At 41.0% G+C, this 20,590-nt stretch overlaps 2 protein-coding genes across 3 annotated transcripts in view; one reads left to right on the top strand and one right to left on the bottom strand.

Annotated features, from left to right (window-relative positions):
- The window catches only part of botv (exostosin like glycosyltransferase 3), a 35,734-nt gene that overhangs the window by 1,325 nt on the left and 13,819 nt on the right, over positions 1 to 20,590 (bottom strand). Inside the window, exons 1-11 of one of the 2 annotated variants that reach the window (XM_066300114.1) lie at positions 3,580 to 4,118; positions 3,289 to 3,530; positions 3,058 to 3,233; positions 2,621 to 2,812; positions 2,219 to 2,481; positions 1,808 to 2,048; positions 1,436 to 1,753; positions 1,213 to 1,354; positions 622 to 1,035; positions 306 to 460; positions 2 to 255 (exon numbers count right to left, since the gene is read on the bottom strand). In XM_066300114.1, coding sequence (XP_066156211.1) covers positions 2 to 255; positions 306 to 460; positions 622 to 1,035; positions 1,213 to 1,354; positions 1,436 to 1,753; positions 1,808 to 2,048; positions 2,219 to 2,481; positions 2,621 to 2,812; positions 3,058 to 3,233; positions 3,289 to 3,530; positions 3,580 to 3,912 — 2,730 coding nt within the window. In that variant the 5' untranslated portion in view covers positions 3,913 to 4,118. Of the gene's footprint in view, position 1; positions 256 to 305; positions 461 to 621; positions 1,036 to 1,212; positions 1,355 to 1,435; positions 1,754 to 1,807; positions 2,049 to 2,218; positions 2,482 to 2,620; positions 2,813 to 3,057; positions 3,234 to 3,288; positions 3,531 to 3,579; positions 4,119 to 20,590 lie in introns of those variants that run through there. The other variant, XM_066300115.1, reaches the window with a different exon arrangement.
- carmine (AP-3 complex subunit carmine) lies at positions 4,572 to 7,655 on the top strand. Its single transcript, XM_066300302.1, has 9 exons — positions 4,572 to 4,807; positions 5,843 to 6,074; positions 6,136 to 6,195; positions 6,248 to 6,369; positions 6,426 to 6,585; positions 6,635 to 6,748; positions 6,808 to 6,994; positions 7,048 to 7,199; positions 7,248 to 7,655. Exons 1-9 carry the CDS (start codon positions 4,773 to 4,775, stop codon positions 7,431 to 7,433), a joined length of 1,248 nt encoding a protein of 415 aa, XP_066156399.1. The 5' UTR covers positions 4,572 to 4,772; the 3' UTR covers positions 7,434 to 7,655.

Genomic DNA, 20,590 nt, shown 5'->3' with positions numbered 1-20,590 from the left:
CTTGCGTAAAAAAATTTATGCATTTGTGTCTCTCCTGAAAATGAGTATCATCCTCGGATAAACTCTGAGGACATCCCGGACATCTAAACGTCCATCTAGAGGTGACTTTCACCGGAGGTTTCTGCGTTATATGACTGACCAGGAAATTCATGGCGATATCTTCGCAGTTCATATACTCGTCCACTTTATCTCTTATGGCCTGAGGCAGCCATTTCCAATATAGGTGGAGGTAGTGTCGGTGGAGAAATGCCGCTCCTAATAGGCAATAATAATATAGGATAAATCTAGTAAAAAATCTGTCATACCTGTAAGCACCATGCTTAACTCGCAGCTGTAATTCGAATTATACAGCCAACTGTTTTTGGTGTTTAAATCCCATGCGTGAAATCTGCCGGGGAAACCCACGATCCTATCTCGGTGTTCTCGCCATACGCGGAAACCGAATAAAATCTCGTCATGCCTGAAAATTTGTGATCATATATGGAGTAATATCTGGAGAATGACCAAAGCGAGCCTTTTCAAATTTGAAACATGGCCATAAAAGATCATAGTTTATCTTTTGAATACAGATTTCCGTAGTTACCCCCCTTAACATGTTTTTAATTCAAGAACTCAAATTACCTCAAATGTGCATCATCATCCACAGATAGAACGGCCTCAGTTTCCAGATTATCCAGCGGCAAAAATCTATTGTTCAACGAGTTTCTCGCCGCTTTAATAATATGTACAGGAGATCCAATATCTGGCCAACGCAGTTCCGGACTGGGCAATCGCGGCGAATTCCAGATAACCACCACCGAATGCAAGTAGGGCAAACCGCGTAATCGGGCTATGGAGTCCAGGAGGACCTGTTCCCGCTCATATGTTAACATGACAATGGTGAATTGTTCCCTCGGGCTGTTGCCTCCTAGGGCTTCAGAGAATTCTTTACCGGAGCCTCCAGCTCCATTTCCGACGGGTCTGAAGCCTCTTTCGGAACCTACGAATTTTGCGTCTGAAGGCAAGAGCGGGTCCAGGGGTAAGGCTGGATATAGTCTAAGAAGAAACCAAACAAATGAGGCTTTAAACATTGATAAATTTGTAGTCATGTGTTATATCAATTAAGATAAAGAATAGGTGTTCTCTGTTCTTTTTGAGGACATTTTAATATAAACATAAATGAAAGTAGATAAATCAAATTGCAGTGCAGATTAAAATTTTCCAAGATCTTACCTAAAAGGATCTCCCCAGTCGTTCCATATTTCATAGCTTTGAGTGAGTCCTAAACTGAAATTTCTCCTAAATGCCGGACTACTATACGGTGGTTCCAAGGGGCCCAGGCTTTCCTCTTGCTCCACATCACCAGAAGGAGGAACTAAAAGAGAATATTTTAAGTATAAAATAACTTCAAACAAATCAAAAGATTATAAAAATAAAAACATAATAAGTTATTTACCTAATAACGGTTGGAAAGTTTCATTGAAAACACTAATTGCCGCCACTGTATCAGCAGGCAAAGGAGGAATATTCAATCTGTTTCTCAAGACGGCCACAATAGTGTCCAGGGTACTCTGAACTGAGGCAAGATATCTTTCCCACATGAGCCTCCCCTGTCGTCTGAAATATAGAATATCTTCGTCTGGAATGGTCCTTAGTAGAAAATGCAGTTCAGTCACACGTGCTTTCGGCAGGAAAATGACAACTCGTTTCCATTGCAGTACTTCATCATAAGCTAATATCACTTGATCTCCTCCCAGAATCACCGGAACAGCACCTAATATAGGGAATAACTTGGGGTCAAAACAAAATATAACATATTCCCTCTTACCTGAACGTAAAGCTTCGTAAATACGTGCCTGCAATAAAGTAGTGGACACAAAATCCACTAAGTTCGGTGCAAATACGAGGGCAAAAGTCGATTCCCTTAAAACAGCCCTGCGGCTGCTGTCAGTACCGCAAAGGGCCCAATCTTGGGGCCCTGTGTTCATGGAATCGTCGCTTGCAGGGTTACATTCAAATTCGAATAAAAATTTGTCGGAAGTATGAGTATTAGCCAACTCTTTCAGGTGCTGAAACCCGTATGTTAAATGACGTAAAAATTGAAATGGTTCTTTTGCCTAACTCTAGGTAGATTTGTGGGAGAAGTTTTCACTATTCTGAAGTGACTTTCAACAATAACTTTCAGATTTTTAGATGATTTTATGTCATATATAAACTTTCACATTCCACACTGTATTACCTGTACTATAAACACATTAAGTTCGGAATTCTTCGTCTCTAAATCGACGTCGTGGGTGCTCATGCGGGATTTCAATGGGATGCTTTTGTTCACTTTCATTTCGCCTTGGAATGAGAGCAAGTACTTGCGTCGACTGGGCAGCATGTAGCCGCACTCTTGCCATACATCTCCACCAGGAGGCCCCAACACTGGGGGTACTATAAGGTCAAAATTGGGTCGGAAATTTTCATGGTAAAAGGTAGATTGGACCAAAATTGCTCTTCCTGAAAAGTAATAATGTGCCAAAAATTAATTATTTTTGAAAAGTTTACAAACAGGAAGAGTTTATAATCAAAGCTGAAATAAACTTTATAGAATTACACCTATTAATAAAAATGTAATTAGTCATTATCAATCTATTACCTGTATCAATATCTGAAAAAATATCTCCACTGCTTGCACTCAAATCTCTTCTTGCCAGATTTAAAAGAATGTGGTTTCGACCATCTCCTCCCCAAAACGGGAGCCTTTTTAGTGCTTCAGAATCAACTGGAGGTAAGTTTAGATGATTTCCGACATTTTCACTTATATCATCAGTATCTTTTAGTGCCTCTCCTGATAAAATGTTGCAGGTAAGTAAGTTCAAAAATAATATATTTTTTTAGAATAAAAAAGAAAAAACGAGGTTATACTATTTTAAACAAGCAAGAGTACTAATGAATTAATTTAAATAATTTAATTAATTGAATGAACTCATTGACTCAAATACCTTTTTCTAAAGTCATAAATCAAAGCATTAAGTAATCAGTTACATGGTAAAATGTAATTCTCTATGTAAAGAAGACTTATTTTCCACTTACCTACTAATACTACATAAACACAAGCTTCCATAGGGTTCTGGGTCAAATGTGGATTATATCCAAGTACCTGTTTTAAAGTAGTTTTCAAAAAACCATCAACATCCCATCCATCATTCATAACAGGGTGATGATCTGGATCATACAAATATACAGGAAATCCTGAGGTTAATGAACACCTACACATCATCAAATATTATAGAATTACCTCTTGTTCAGATATTGCAAACCTACCTAGAATGATCAAAACAAGAAAACATCCTACAATGACTAGATCTATTTCTGAGAATGGCTGGCATATTGGGTGGCAAAGCATTGGGTAAAAGCCTTTGGGGCAGTGCTAAGTCTGGTGTGTTTTGTTGCAATGCTTCATGCATTGCCACTTGAGCTTGTTCAACTGATATCTTAAGCCTATTTAAGTTAGTTTGTTGATGGGCAAGTTCTAATTTTAAATCCTCAATATTTTTTGAGTATGTCTGAAATGGACAAAAACAAATAATTAATTTACCAATAATTAAAAATTACCTGTAGCTCTTGTTTGAACTGTTGTCTTTTCTTTTCGATACTTCTTAATTCGCTAAGAACAGAACCCCTGATCCTAACTAATTCCTCTACTCCCACTCTAAGGTCTATTTCCCTGACGTCCAAATCGTCAGGTAAATCTACATGGGAGTGAGCACTGTGGGTCATTAAGTTTGTGTTTCGTTCAACATTCGATAAATAAAAGTGGCTTATCAATGGGGTTAAAATGAGTATTCCCAGGACCATTAAAACAATACGAGACAATTTCACGTTTACGAACCACTGCCACTGACAAGGACCAGGCCGAGGATCCCCGTTTAGAGGAGTTTTATACATTTTTTAATTTTCCTTAATGTTTACATTATTAATTCCAATAAAATGGGGTAACGTTTATATAGTGCAGAGGTCTCATTTCCGGTTGAATATTTGTTAAAACAGTGACATGGTAAATAATATTTCCATTGAATATAAGTTTTATTATTTGTAGCCTGATGTTTATCTTTAAATTATTAATTTTTTTCTAGGTTATGTTAGGAAAAACGAATTAAGTGACAGTGACATTTGCCACCATCTTTTTATTGTGAGATAGAGATGTTTTGAAATAAAATTGTGAAAGTCGATGCGATCGTTTTTTAATGGAATATCTAAATTATCCAAATATTAAATGAAATATATTCAACAAAAATGTAGACTGTTTCATGGAATAAAAGGAAATAAAGTAGTAGAAGTATCGTGCTTATGACATAAAGATGTGTTAAATTCGATAGTTGTATACCATTTCAGATATTAGTCCATAGCAGTACAATATATTAAAAATAACGGGGAAAAGAGAGATCAAAATTAGACGCAAACTTTCGAAGTTTATTACCGAAATTGACTTTAAAATCGATGCTGTGTGAAGGCTATCGGTTCTTATTCGACTGATGTAATTAGAACGGTTCTAAACACTCTATTTGCTCTTAGTGCTTTACTTTGACACTGACACGTGGATTTAAGGTTATATTGATATGTGTATTTAAGTTGTTTTTAAGAGTTTTTATATAATAAATTGTTTTCTATTTTTTAAATAATATTTAATTGTAAAATTTCTTTCATGCTTATGATAAATTAAGGGCTGAAGTAGTGGGTAATGATATAACTCGTTTATCTTGCAATTAAGGACTGGCATCAAGTGAGAATAACAAAACTCCTTCATTATGATACATAGTTTATTTATTATTAATTCCCAAGGGTGAGTAGAGAAACTGTCTCTGTTCTTCTCCATTAGGAGTTCTGGCTTTTTGTGGCTTTTAATGACATCAGAAATAACAGGTGATCATTTAAAAAAAGATCACTACTTGCTGTCAGGTTCATCTTTAAAGATCCATTACTTCTTAACTCTTAAAGGCCATAATCTTTTTACTCTTAGGTTTAGGAATCGGATGATGGCATGGTTGGAATGTTACCCTTAAATCTCTATATTCCAATCGATTGGAGTGCTGGATGTTTAAGTTTTTAAAATGGGATTTGATGTAAAACTATGACAATTTAATCAACCTGTTCCTATATATATTTATTATGGTTTCAGCAATACTGACGGTTACTCTCAGATATGAAACCCTTGAATGTTGTTCACAGTATTTTGTTTTGAATTATAAATAGATTTCTTCTGAGAAGTTTTAGTAGTTTAGGAAGTTACGGTTTAGGCAAAAATACAAGTTTTGAAGGTATTTCTTGGACTATTTCACTGTAAATTAGTGATCCATAATAGTTCTATTAAATAGTAAGAATTCCAATGATTAGCATCGGTTGAAAAACCAATGGGGAAATTAGGCAAAGAGTAAGGAGTGTAGTGAAAAATATAGATTTTAATTTTCAGGAATTGATGTGATTTGAATGGAATTTAAATGAATTATAGGAAAAGTTTGGAAATAGAAAGACCTATACTATTCTATTTATTCTAAAAAATTGTATATGGAAATTCAGTCAATTATAATAGGCGCCTTATATTAAGTCAGCAACAATAGACCTCAGATTGGAGTGCAGTATTATTATGTGTCAATCTAATTCAATTCAAACTTGACTAACACCAACTTTTCCCATTGCCCTTATTTCCATTATTTAAACGGATAGTCCGTTACGCTCTCCATTACATCAAGTTCACAACATTATATGCTGGTACAATCGTCTCAAATACTTTCAAATTCAGTTTTTTCAATATGTTCGATTCTATTGTCCATTTGCAAAAAACCTTAGAGATAAATCTCCAAATTTGCCAATTTTTTAGTGATGTTTTCCTGGAAAAACACTGGAGAAGCGTAATCTCAAGATCTGTATGTGACTACTACCTCGAAGCTCAAAGAGCTCACCCAAAAGACATTAATCCTGTAATAAGTACCCCACACCACTACTTGATTTCAATTCAAAGATCAGGAGTGAGTTACGTGGCTGTATGTATGGAGGAGATACCTCCGTTGTTTGTCATTGAATTTCTTCACCGCATTGTCGATACGTTTCATGTGAGATAGAAAATATTGATGCAAAGTTTGATGATACAAATGCATTTTTGTTAAATTTTAGGACTATTTCAATGATTGCACAGAATCAATAATTAAAGAGAATTATGTGATTGTTTATGAGGTACTTTGCCAAAACTTTTTAAGTTTTGTGCTAATTTTAAATATTTATTTAGCTCTTAGATGAAATGCTGGACAATGGTTTTCCTTTAGCCACGGAAAGTAATATCTTAAAAGAGCTTATAAAACCGCCGAATTTATTGCGAACTATTGCTAATACTGTGACGGGGAAAACCAAGTAAGCTTCTACCGACTAAATTCGCAATATTTCCTATCAATAAACATTTTTAACAGTGTGAGTGAAGTTTTACCAAGTGGTCAACTCTCAAATATTCCTTGGAGACGCAGTGGAGTTAAATACACCAACAATGAGGCTTATTTCGATGTAATTGAGGAGGTTGACGCGATTATCGACAAATCTGGGGCCACGGTTTTTGCAGAAATTCAGGGATATGTAGGTTTACATGCAGGGTTTTGCAATAATTGCACTGGTCATTTATCAGATCGATTGTTGCACGAAACTGAGCGGAATGCCTGATTTGACTCTTTCCTTCATGAACCCTCGGCTCTTTGACGATGTGAGCTTTCATCCCTGCGTAAGGTTCAAGAGATGGGAGGTGATATTATGAATACCGAAAATGTCTTAATACTTAACAACGAGAAAATTTTTTTAAAGGCCGAACGAGTATTATCTTTCATCCCTCCAGACGGCAATTTCCGATTGATTTCATATCACATAAACACACAAAGCACTGTGGCCATACCCGTCTACGTGAGGCATAATTTATCTATAAAAACTGGCGAACAGGCTCGGTTGGATTTAACTGTCGGTCCTAAACAAACCTTAGGAAGGACCATTGAAGGTAAATATTATGGTCTTATATTGAGGAAGTTTCCCTTACATTTTTTTCTGCAGGCGTGAAATTGGAGGTTTTAATGCCGAAATGTATTTTAAACTGCGTTTTAACGACCAATCAAGGAAAATACAACTTCGACACAGTTTCCAAAATTCTCCACTGGGACGTGGGAAAAATCGACATCACGAAGCTGCCTAACATCAGAGGATCGGTACGTGATTTAAATTTATTACTCAATAAGACCTTTTTTCTTCTTCAGGTTTCAATAGCGAGTGGCACCAATACAGCTGAAATAAATCCGTCTATAAATGTGCATTTTACGATCAGCCAGTTGGCAGTTAGCGGTCTTAAGGTGAACAGACTGGACATGTACGGCGAGAAATATAAGCCGTTCAAAGGAGTAAAATACATGACCAAAGCTGGGCGATTCCAAATACGGATGTAATTGTGTTTGGAAACTTTGCTCTTATAAGGAGTTTATTTATTGCTGCAATTGGGCCTCGCACGACTCTCGTGGTATGGCAAATAAGGACGGTTTCAGTGCACAGACGGAGAAAGGCGCTACCGAATTTAACAATGTTGCTTTTAATTCTTTTTTTTATGTTTTTTTTGTGCAATGAGCCTATGAAATGTACGGGAAAATTGTTAATATAATATTTTTATCGAATTTACGATTGCTGTCGTTTTGGGCAACATTAAAAACAAATAACCTTACGTGTATACCAGAACCATATTGAAAACGTGAGCTCCGCTCTCTACATCATTTGGAAGGGTTTGCCGGAAACCAAATAAATACTCCGCATTTCTAAAACATTTAAAAAATACCTCCTACATGAAATGTTTTTGAATTTTCGTTTTTTGAATAAAATGCCCCCCACGTGCATCCGAAAAATACTGGAAATATCAGCTCAATTGGTTGCTCGGCTTGGAAATTGTGAGCATAAAATTAGCGGGTTATCATGACTTGTTAACTAGTCTAAAAACTTAAAAAAATTCCATTTTCGAAGCAAAATTCTAAAACTTTATTTTTGGGCGAAATACATAGGCCTATGTGCGCTCGTAAAATTGCGAAAATCAACTCAACCCAATGGAATTTAACTATAGCTAGATCCACCTTTAAATTACCCCACTATTATCGACGATATGAACTAGAAGTTTGCATCGATAACTTTCAGATTTACTGCAAGATTACGGTAAAGACAGGCAACCGGCTATACACTACAGTTTCCCATTCAGCGCGCCGTCGTTAGCTCTCCCTCGGCTAAATCAATCGATTTGGCTTATTTTCGCTTGATTGTACGAAATCTCAAATAATAAAAAAAATCCGGTCTTCATAAGGAATACTTTCAACGACATAAACACACTCGACCTTGGTCGTAACACCTGACTGTAGGCAAACCACTATACACGGCGTATTAGCGAGGAGCAACGGTATTCCATTCCGTGTTGGCTAGGTTTACTCAGAAGATTTTGCTCAATGTGTCTAAATGTAAATTAAGTTGGAAATGCTTGTCAAAAGCAATATGAGTTAATGATATACAGGATGTCCCAAAATTAGTTCATGGGCTGAAACACACAGTGTTTCTTAATGGATGGTAAAAAATGAAATAGGAGAATCGTGAGCTTATTTTGAGATGAAAACTTGATGTAAAGGCATTTCTAAATTGCTGTCATTGTGATTTCCAAGGCGTGGAAGCTTAATTTTTGTTTCTTCATTAATTTATCTGTTATTTTTAAAGAAAATTAACTCGAAATGGGTACTGGCCATCAACTTAGCATTAGGAACGATATGAAATAACCATTATTTAAAATACTATACCGGAGGTAACTTTTTTCGTGGGCGCTCAATATTTAATATCAGAACTTTTTTATGACATTTTTAGATTTTATTCATTAACTTCATTTAACCCATTGTGCTTTCATTCACTTTTTGCTTCTTCAGTTCTTTTTTTAATTACAAATAACAGTTTGAGAGATATTTACAAAAACATTTAGTAGATCTGACTGTGAACAGGACAAGTTTTCCCCCAGGTTTCGTACAAGTTTTTTTCTAATTTCAATGATCCAACGAGAGTGTTGGAAAAATTTACTAACTAGTGAAACTAAATTGAAACTGTAGCAAACTTACAGTTGCCAGAAGTCACTATTATGTGACTATGTTTACCTCGCACACTTTTAGAAATTCTAATGTGGTTTCTGTATCACCAAAATTGTCACCATACCTATGGAGTGCATCGAAATCGACATACATGGTGCCTAGTGTGCAGCTTGCGTGTTATTTGAAATACAAAAATACAGAGCGTCTATGACTTAATGGATATCAATTTAATGGGTTGTTTTGTCCTATTTTTCACTTTAACCGTGAACTGCCATTTGTACGCACCGACTGCGTTTGCCCATCTAATACTTATATACGCACCTATATTGGTTCATATATCAGCTTTATTGTACAGACAAACCGGATTGCAGCACGCGTTCGTTAACGCCAGACAAGGGCAGATTTAGGGGGCCAGCAAGAAGAGGCAATTGTCCCCTGTTTCGAAACGGAAAAAAAATTAAGGAATTTAAGCGAATTTCTGGAAAAGTTATGTACAGGTTGCGTTTGTCCATGCCGACTTCAACGGACGTGTCCTGGAAGTTTGGAGAATGTTGTTGGTGATAGGGCAATCTAGGCACATTGGAGAACTACTTAGAGCTAATTGTTTGTAATTTTCGTCCACAACCGAGAACGTCGAATCACATATTACACATGCAGAGAGCTAATTCACCAATACTAATGAATTCTGCTGCTGATAAGAATATGAGTTATATAACTGTGGGAACAACCTATTACACGTAACTATTACATAAAATTACTGCTGCAAATACAGCAATAACGTGTAATTTTAAAGCAGATGGGGTCAGTTTGTAATAGTTCGTATCTTTAGTTTTCAAGGTCCGGAGCATACCGCGATGATTATAAAGCGGAATATGTGAGTAAAACTCACAAGAATGCACTATAACGATGATTCATGCTTAAGATTTATCTTGTCATTCTAAATCATTCTTCATCGTGTTTCCATCTGTCGAAGTAACCGGTATCTCAGAAACTGCATTGAAGAGAGTTTCGCCTCTGCTTCCTACTCTAATTTGAGGCGCTTTTCAAGGCGATCGCCCCGCAGATCGCCACGGCATCAACGCTCAAAGGCTGAAAATCGATAAGAGCTCCGGGAAAGCTTTAAGCCTCTCGATTGAGGCGTTTGAGCTGGGAACGCATTTTCTGACCCTACCGTCGTTCGTACAGGGTGATTAGTTGGAAATGGGACACGGCAAAACCCGATATGAGGAGCATCGAACGTACTCCATACCAACGTCGCGTGTTCCAGAATTGTCGGATGTCGAAAGGTCGAATGTTACTTTTAAATTCCTTAATAACTTTTTGTGTTTTCACGGCGTTAACATCAAAATTGTTACACTCGTAAGATGCCGAGTAAGAAATTTGATCTGATTTTCGTGTAACTCCCAGAGGACCCCAGCTGGAGTTCACCGCTTCGGTACATTTGGTCATGTTCCTGTAAGAGTGCGACTAAGGTCACGTTCCATTCAATGTAATGAAAGATTTCACTTGGAAAAGTGTTCTCGTTGAATCTCGACGTTTCTCTTCATTCACGGGATTTTTACCCGTAAACCAATTCGGAACGTACCACATTTCAGAGGAGCTGACGAGGAAATGGTCTAGTTACTTCGACAAGCTGAAGTAACAGCAGCTAATCAATGAGTTCTCATGCAAGTGACCGGCAGCCACCATCCTTTTTGAAGAGTCGAAATGGCACAACGCGAATCGGTTTGCAGACGAAACCCCCGTGCACGAGGAGAGATTGCGGGGTCAAGGGGAGTGCCCTTTTGGAATAGAATTAAACGCCCTTTTACGATATTGGGTAGTATTTGACCTTAGTGGCACTCACAAAGAGATATGACCGAATATTCCCAAGTGGTGGGTTGTACCTCGCGCCTTCTAGGACACACGTAAAAACGAGGTCAGAAGTTTCACTGGGCATCTTACGGAGCCCTAGGACACCAATTTTGGCGTCGATGCTGTGAAAGCACCAAAAGTCGTTAAGGAATTTTTAAAAAAACGTCAGCCTGTAACACCCTGTAATTCGGAAACAGGAAACTTTAGCATTCCATAAAGCATTTGGGATTCCCTTTGAAGGCAGACGGAGCTTAACTTTTTCCTTCCTTCAGGGAAAAACAGTTTTTTTCTTTTTAATTGTGGACATTATGGAGCAGATGTAGGATGATGCACTGCGTGACAAAGAAGGGTAAACACCCATCAAAGATGATTTAATTTTGATAATTTTTTCCGTACGTGCTCAGTACCACATACCTACTCAACGATTAAATTTTCAGCAAGATCAGAGGAAGAACTTCATTTTTTTTTCTTTTCAATAGTGCGTTGAGCATCCGCGGTCCCTTGTACGCTCATTGATGCGCCCGGGCTCGGATCTAATAAGATTGTCAACGTCCCCTTGAGGTATCTCATTCCAGGCGATCTGAACTTCACGAGCAAGGGCTGCTAAAGTCCGCGGGGGATGCTGTAAATTCAACGGTCTGCGACCGATCACGTCCCAGACGTGTTCAATAGGACACAGATCCGGCGATCGAGGCGGCCAGGGCGAACGGTTGATTTGATGTCGATCCGCGAACGTTTTTGTTTGCCTGGCAACGCGAGGCCTAGCATTGTCTCGCTGGAAATGGCGTTCGGGACAGTTCGAAAATGTGGAATCACATCGGCTCCAATACTCCTAGGATATGCCGTAGGGCAGTCACGTTGCCTCCGATGAAAACTAGGGCCGACCTGCTACCATATGCGACAGCACCCCGTACCGTAACGCCTCCGGCACGGTGGACGTGACGCTCTCTGTCAAATTGCGGATCTCGCCTTTCACCCCGTCGCCTTCTCGCCCTTGCCCGACCGTCGTTCGTCCCCAGACAGAAGCGGGATTCATCACTAAAGATCACCTGAGTCCGTTCTTGGTCTCACCGGATCCTCTCTCTCTGCACCATTGTAAGCGGTTGGATCGACGTTCGCGAGTGAGAGGCAGCACCCAATGCGGACGATAGGACAAAAGGCCAAAACTTCGATACACTGTACGCATGCCCACCCTATTCCCACGTCCTTCAAACCGCTGATTTGCAATAGCTCGACTGCTGCTAAATCGGTCTCTAAGGGCCAAAGGTCGCGATCGACGATCTTCGCGCTCTGCGGTTCCTCTGAGTCGCCCAGTGCCTCTGTGCCCACGGCCTTCCTGCCTGGTAGCAACGCACTGTGGTTCCTAAGGATCTGTTAGTTCTTCTAGACACTTCCCCGACCGACAGACCCGCTTCGCGCCACCCAACAATCCGCCCCCTCTCGAAGTCACCAAGCTGACGGATCAACCAATTGAACCGAAATCATTCAAATATTGCGAGAAGACATCCTTTCCCATCCCCGACGAAAGTCCTGGGTGAAATCGACCAGGCAGGACCATCTGGCCCTTCAAGTCGGACAACGAGGCGAACGCTCCGTGAAGATGCCTTAAATAGTTTTAGACCTGCGTATAAACGCTTTTGCCCAAATCACATTCACTGGATACCAAACGATTGGAAATGGGTCGTATTTAGTGACCAGTCCAAGTTTGATTTATTTAGAAGTGACGCCGTGACTCGCGTAAGGCGACCTTAAGGCCCGAAATTGGATCCGAAGTTCACTAGACTCACCGCGGATGATCTGTAACGGTACGGGGGCGCTTTTCGTCATTCAGTACGGGTTTTCGAGACAAAATCGAGGGAACGAGCTTATATACAGAGACATTTCGAGGAACGTTTTGTAACCCTATGCAGATGAGGTCATGCCGCTTAGATTCACCTTTCGACGCGGTGACGAGCCAAAGCGTGCTCCCGAATTGGTCGAAGAGTGGTCGGAACGTTATGAAGTGGCCGTCCCAGAGTCCCGATTTTGATCCAGTTGAGAACTTACGGGAAGTCCCAGCTCGGACAGGGAACTGTTCGAATTACCATTAAAAGCTCGATCAGAAATGGATCCGGCCGTGATTGAAAAATTAATTAATTCTGTGCCAAATAGAGTGGCAGATGTTGCGAAGGCCAAAGGCTATTGCGCTAAATATTGAAAATTTGCTTCATTTTTCATTGTTATTGTTAATCGTTTAAGCAAAACAATTTAGTCGTAATCGTTTTCGCCAGCATTGAAACGCGACTTTTTTGTGATTTAAGAAGGATCGTACGTCCCTTCTCCCTTATGAGTAGAGGTGCCTCAATGAAGGATGTATGTACTGCGTGGCGCGTTCCTCCCCTCCGATTTAAACAAAAATATAAATAAATTCCAAAAGTTGTTACGATCATAGCTAATACTGTAGCTATCTGTTTGCATATTTCAAAGCCAATTACATTCGAAATATTTTGCCAATGGTACACCAATTACAATGTTGTAGCTGAGAGTTCACCTATTGAATATTAATGAAATATTTCAAATTTTAAAAAAGTTCCAAAGTTTTTGTCCAACGCTGTATACAGGGTGTTCGCTAAACGATGGATTTGAAGGGAAGATTCCTTGTCCCCCTTTTTATGAAAAAAGTTCTAAGGGACGTACGTCCTACCGTCCTCCGTGTCCGCGGTTCATGGATGTCAAAGTAAGAATTTTTTTTCGGTTTTTCTCAAGTATTTTCGGATGTAAAAGCAACACCTCGACTAAATTTAGTATTCAGAGACCTCGCATTTTGACCTCCAATAGATTGTCCTCCCGGCAACTTTAAGCAAACGAAGTTTACTGGGTCGGAAACTCTCCATCGCGACGGTTTTCGAGATATCGACGATGCAAAACTTCCTTGCACGTTACTTCATCAAAACGTTAATTTGCTAACACGTAACAGCAGGCACCTGCGTACTGCGGCAGGACCGATATCATATTCGAACTCTTCGTTCGGGAAACCCCTGAATGTTGAATTTCACCGAGGCACTACCCCAAAGTCCGAAAATACTTATGAAAAACCGAAAGAAAAATTCAACTTTGACATCCACGTACCGCGGACACGAATGAAGGTAGGACGTACGTTCCTTAGGGCTTTTTTTTTAATAAAATGTGAGAAGGAATCACCGCTTGAAACTAGGGCCATCGTTCAGTAGACACCCTGTATACGAATCCATCTCAAAATGATCACAACATGACCTAACTGCGATTGAATTTTTTTTTATGAGGCACTGCAAGTGTCTGAAGGTGCTTTCGAAACGTCGCAGCCTCGAGTCGCTGCGTCCCAGATTTCGGAAAAACCCTGGACCTGCCACGACCTCCAGAGAAGATTCCATCACGTGAACGAAACGCAGCTGGCCCCGTTTAAGACAAAAGCGACGCTTCGCTTTATTTCGGAACACCCTGTAGGGCCGTTCTTAATTTGCGAATTCACCATCACTGCCCTCACGTACAGCGGCGGGAAAAAGTTTGCGTGCAAGAAAATCGCTTCAACTCTCACAGGCCGTGAGAGTATGAGTCAACGATTAAACTTAAGTCAAGCGTATGTTACCCTCGATTGCGCAGGTCAATAATTGTAATTATAGTGATAGTGACGAGTGAACAATTATCAAGTTTATTGACATTATTTAAATAAAAGTGAATTTGGCAACGGGAAAAAAGCTTGCGCGCATTAACGATTTGATTACAAGTTCAGTAACGGATCGGACCTCCCTTTAGCTCCATGGCTTCCATTAACTCATCAGGCATTGACTGGACCAATTTAGCAGTTTCTTCGTGAGAAATTTCCACCATTCTTCTTGCAATCTCTTCAAGCGCGACGTTTGAGATTATTTGATGTTTTCATACTCTTCGGTCCAGTAACGCCCACGAACGGTCGATGGGATTAAGGTCTGGCGAGTGAGGCGGGGTGGGCAATTGCTTGGGAGTGTCACACAGCAGCCGTTCTTTAAGAACACCCGCGGTATGTTTGGGATCACTATCTTGTTGACAAATGCAGTTGTCTCCCAAGTCGAACTTACCGGCCGAAGGTCTTAATTTTCTCTTCGAGATGTCCGAAAACGCAAACGCATCTTAAAGTCAACAAGTTCTAACTCTTCCATTCCTCTTGTCGACGTGGACAACCACACCGTGTCACGCGTCCGCCATCGCGCTTTATGGTGGACGTTGAATGATTTGGATTGGCCTCGTTGTTGGGGTTTCCCCGCGCGATTCGCTTTCCACGTGAACCCCAAGGATGAAATTCATTTTCGTCCATCCAGACAGCTCGGTCGCGAAACCTCAAAACGTTCACTTACGTGAATTTTTGCAACATCTTCGTCCAATTCGTTTTAGAAACTGAAGGCTTCGTTCGGACAACACCTTCTACATCTATCGTATTTTAACGGATCCTGAACCGTCTCGGAACAAACGGTTTTGTGAAATTGTTGTTCAACCTCGGCTTAGGAGCACCGACTTCGGGATCTTCCTCAACAGTCCTCGACGCCTAGCGCTCTTCTCCTCTCTGATTTAACTGTTTGGGACTGCCGGGTCTTGCTCTTACCGATCGATTTCCTCTCTCTTTGTGACGTTGAATTCCCCCTTGCACCGATGAACGACTCTTATCGACAATTTTACCCAATTGCCTTTGTGTGTTTTTCCTTCTTTCCACGGCCTTATCGTGGCTTGTCTCAATCCAATTGCAATTTGCTCCTTCTTAGGACCCGTGGCGGAAACTTCTGCTAGACCTAAACAATACTGAACGCAAACAATCGACTTGTTTCGACTTGTCTCTGCACCTTACTCGATCAGAAACAATCTAATTTTTTGATGTACGCGCTCTTTTTCCCTCTATGTTAATGATGCATTAACGGTTTTATTGCTGTTAAATTTGACGTGCGCAGTAAGCTTTCGCTGAGATTAATCTCCTTATCGGATGTGAGATTTAGAGATAATCACCCCAAAACGGTTCAATTCCGCTCATGTTAATTGCAGTCAGGAGGCGCGCCTGCGTCGTCGCTACGAACGAAGTTCCATAAGCACTAGCTATACGAAGATCAGTGAGGTTTCCGCCACGCTGCAATTAGGGACCGACACCACTGGCGCCCTCTCATCCACCACCTCGGCCATGTGGCTTTCGTAAAAGAAAAGATCTTCCTCAGGGCAGATCGGAGGACCTGAAACGCCCCATTTTGCACTTCTTCCTGTGCGACGCAGAAACAGTCATAAATTCAACAAACTTGCCTCTTCGAGTTAGTAAATTAGAAGGGGACGGACAGACTGTCCAATTTCGGACATGATTGATTTTTACCAAAAATCCAACACTGTTCGGTGACGACGGTCGATTTTTTTCGATTTTTTTGAGAAATTACGAGCAAACTCGCGGGACTCCAAGGGGCCGCCAAATGGAGACCCAGTGTTAGGACTTACGCAGGTGATGCTCTTGAGCGCAGAACGAATAACAATGAGTCCCGCTCTGCCGCCCCAAAGTAGGTCCTTAAACTTAATGGAATATAATGGGCAATGGGCCTCCTGGCAGCGATTAACCCATCAGAAAAACGAGCCTTTGACAGTGCATGGTTCACTTTAAAACCCAGCCAATACAGCGTTGCGGTCTCTCGGCCGTGACCCCGTCGATTCTAAATTCTTCAGACAGTTCTACCTGTACATCTGCGCTTCTACCTACCTATTCAGATGTTTGTAGACTGAGCAAGGTATTAAATCATTTCGACAACGGTTTATTTCTGGTGGTGAAGATGCAACCGTGTTTGTTTTACATTAAGCACAGCTCCTATGGGGGACATTTTCGAGTCCCACCGGTTTTTGGAAGCGGGCACATACCTAGTGGGTGTGCCGGACCTTTTGTCCTTTTCTCGTTTGTCACGGGACAAAATTTTCGATTTTTTCAATGAGTCGAACGAGGACTCGAACGATTCACGGATCGATGATCTGCTGGGAGGATGAGTTGCCAGCAAGAATGATTCTGTCCATTTCGGACTGATGTCGCCTGAAAGGCGTAACCCGAAGGATCGGAAAGTTACTTTTCCGGGAGCCGACGCTGGAGACCGACAAACGGCGATAGAAAGCCTTTTAATGAAATGCATATGCGCCTAGCAGCAAGTACAGTATGCGCATTGTATTCATCAATTCGAACGCTTTTATTAATTAACATTCCTTATTACGAAACTTGACCCGGCGTTAACGCTGTTAACCTACTTTTAGGTCGGATCAATAAACACCAATTGAGGAATATTGCTGTATCAATTATTCGAACGTTCAATCTGCGCTTCTGGGGCGATCACGTTGTGTTTGTTGTCGAAAAGGGTTCGTCTGGTTCTGCGTTCAAAAACCAGCTTTGGTCGTAAAAAACCGGAGCCCCAGCGAACGATTTCCATATTTTACTGCCGGGCTTGTAAAAGCAAATCTACATCGGTCAAAGAAACTAGCCGCTCTCAAATACCTTCGGAAGGCACCATTACCGCATTTTATTATGATAAACACCCGACCAGAGACGTCTCATCAAAAACTCGTCCATTTCTCACCATTCTTGCTGACTGGACGAGTGGTTTCCACCCACTTGGTTTACCGTGTTACACGTTTATCCCCCTTTACCTCTTCTTAAATACTTCGAGGCCATAGGCGTACCAACCGGTTTCGACCGTCTACGGTTACCGAATGCTCTCAAGTCACCTTCCATGCTACCAGCTCAAATCCATTGGGAGCAAATTCGTCCTACCGAGGATGGTGGAACGGCACGGAATGGAATAATGCCATCTGTCGCACAATCTCACATTCTATGGTAACGACGACGGGGCGTTCATATTCGGTGTAATTCTAGAATTCAGAAGGCACTCCGCCATTGCAAATGGAATCCGAGGGTCATGGGATTGAGAGAGGAGACCGGCCCGACCAGCTTTCTTTCATGGTCTCTTGTAATCGATAATCTCACTGTATGCGTTATATTTACCAAACTATGCAGGTAGGTAGGTACAAAGGTTTCTGCCTACTATACAAACAATTTACGGTTGGTATTTTCAGGTTTTCACGTGAGAGTGGCTCAGAAATTTGCTGGTAGTCTGGCGGGAGGCGGTAGAGGTATGCGAGCAGGGTGACGACAGTTTGCGGAGCAAACTTTACCTTGATGTGGCACCTTAACTCGGGGAGGTGCCCCTGCTGGAGGCTTTCAAATGCCGACTGAGCCATTTTAATTACCCTCAAAATCGCGAAATTGGGCTGACCGCACATCTCAGAAACGAAAATGATTGCTACATCGTTCTGTAGTTTTTTGGCCCGAAATTCCTCCAACGGTCATCGAGATATGTAGCGAAAGGAATCTAGATTCAATTATAAGTGCGAAAAACCACATCGAACCCCGCACCTCGGTGCGATACATTTTGAACCCTGTTTGTGTTGAAACGTCCATTCTAGGGCAGCGACTCACCCATTCGCAGTTCATAACATCTTCGGGGTAAACCTAGCCCGTTTGGAATATAGCTGCGTTCGGTCCGATGCGCGCGTGTATGACGGGTTGCCTACAAAGAGGTGTTATTTATTAGACGAATGAGTGGGTTTAAACCGTTAATGGTGAACCCTACAGGCTCGCATTTTACTGTTCATCATAACCAACTTAATTATTCAACAAATTCAGTCATAAATTTCGTACAGCGAAACGAACTAGGTGTGTTCCGTTATTGCCAAACCAATTAATGGACTTTGCATAAAACGTTTCATTGAGAAAAACCCAATGAAATTGTTGATGACTGAAAAGTAGTGCCACTTCAACAGGAAAAAGTTTTATCGTTCGAATAATCAACTTTATGCGTAGCAACGATGTCGACGTGGAAGCTTACACCGATCGAATCATTCAATAATAATGCCAAGTTTGGTGCTCTACCACAATGATTACTAACGTCGTTTCCCAGTGAATTTAGACGTTTCTTGGACGTGAGATTGGATAAACTCCGAATCTAACAAGTAATAATGAACTAAAAACGACATTCAAGGTCTTGTGTCCAGTAAGTGAATGCGTCCGATAAGAGATGAAGCAACAATTTTTCATACATTTCACATGGAAATTATTTTAGTTTTTGAAGAGAGGCGACGCTGAACGTGCTACAGTAGCAGTCGTGAACCAGTGGGGAAGGGAGGGGGGGGGGAGGGGGGGGGGGTAAATGGTCCATGGGGGTAACTTCCACGTGCATAGAGGAAATCTTGGCAATTACGGGAAACAGAAAAGAAAAGAACAGAAAATAGTCTCGACGTCTTTTTTTTTTTTATTTTTTAGACCATTTTGGTGAAGGCGCTAAAATTTCTCGGGGCCAAAAGCTCGATTTTGAGAAATTACGAGTCTTCTTCCGGGATACCGATTAAAATATCTTTCGAAAGCAATAGCAGATACATTCATGTGGGTTACACGATAAGGCGACCGCATCTCAAACTTTACGAGACTGAATCAATTTTATTTAGACATGCGCAGCAACTAACAAGACGGGAACTTCTCAAACAACGCTCCGAACTACTTAAAACACCTTAACTTATGTTTGTCACCTATCAAGCATTTGGCCTGCGGCGCCCCATGCTTAACAAACTTGTGGCGTGTCGCGGTCCCAGAGTACTTTCGGCCCCTGGAACTGCTGCGTCATCAGCGTAATGCTTCCGGAAAAGTGTCACATTGCATCGAGCGCACTTTCCCGATATACGTTTCTTGGGGGCTCATTTCGGGGCGTCTCCATGAGCAATCGCGTAGTTTCCCTGCGTGTGAGATGGAAGACGTATACGGGATGTTTCGAAATAAGTCCGACGATCGTTTATTGAAGGTTCCAGCGACCGAAATGAGAAACAAAGTTCATGTGAACGTGGGCCCGCTTTCGCACTCTTTTGTCTGAGATACAGAGTGATAAAAGAATTCCAAGGTTTTTGCTAATAAGTTCGTTCCGGTATTAAGTATTTTCGTGAAAATTGGGGAGTGCAAAGTGTTTTATTTATTTTAAGGGGAAAGCGGCCTTTCTAATTTCACTAGTAGCGCCTCCGTTAATGTCCATCTCGATCGCCCGCTACATACATTTACACGACACAATACATAACAAATATATTCTATGGACACGTCCGTGGTTTGTTGAAGGCCCGAAGCGCCGAGCAGCGTTGCCAAACTGCGCATCTTTCCCCTGAATCTGAGAGAGTCCCAAACTGACAACCTGCCTCGCAACGTTATTATTACTTTCGACAGAACGTTCCGGCATATTATATTTTCCATAGTTCAATCGGAATAATCAGCATAAAACGATATACTTGCTGAGCAACGAAGAGATAACATTAACGACAATTGTTTTTGTAATTTGCTAATTAAATAAACCATTAACGAAGCGCGTTATGGATAGGTAAAGCGCTGCAGCTGTCGCATAAAGCAGTTTTTAATGGAACAGGTAAGTTCGGGCTGCGCCAGCTCCCCTGTCGTAGGTCATTTGGATGCAAAAAGACCCTATTTCCTATGACGCCTGGGCAGAGCCGTTTGCGAAATTTGTCCAAAAGATCGTCCAGATAATGCAGCAATTGTCCTCATGCACCTAACATAACAAGTAAATAAGGAAGGTTAATCGAAAATGGCCAAAATCGGACTTTCG

The sequence above is a fragment of the Euwallacea fornicatus genome, chromosome 36 (genome assembly GCF_040115645.1).
Source record: "Euwallacea fornicatus isolate EFF26 chromosome 36, ASM4011564v1, whole genome shotgun sequence".
NCBI classification, from domain to species: Eukaryota; Metazoa; Arthropoda; class Insecta; order Coleoptera; family Curculionidae; genus Euwallacea; species Euwallacea fornicatus.
Note: the sequence above shows the minus strand (reverse complement) of the source record. Positions and strands in the feature narration are given on the sequence as shown.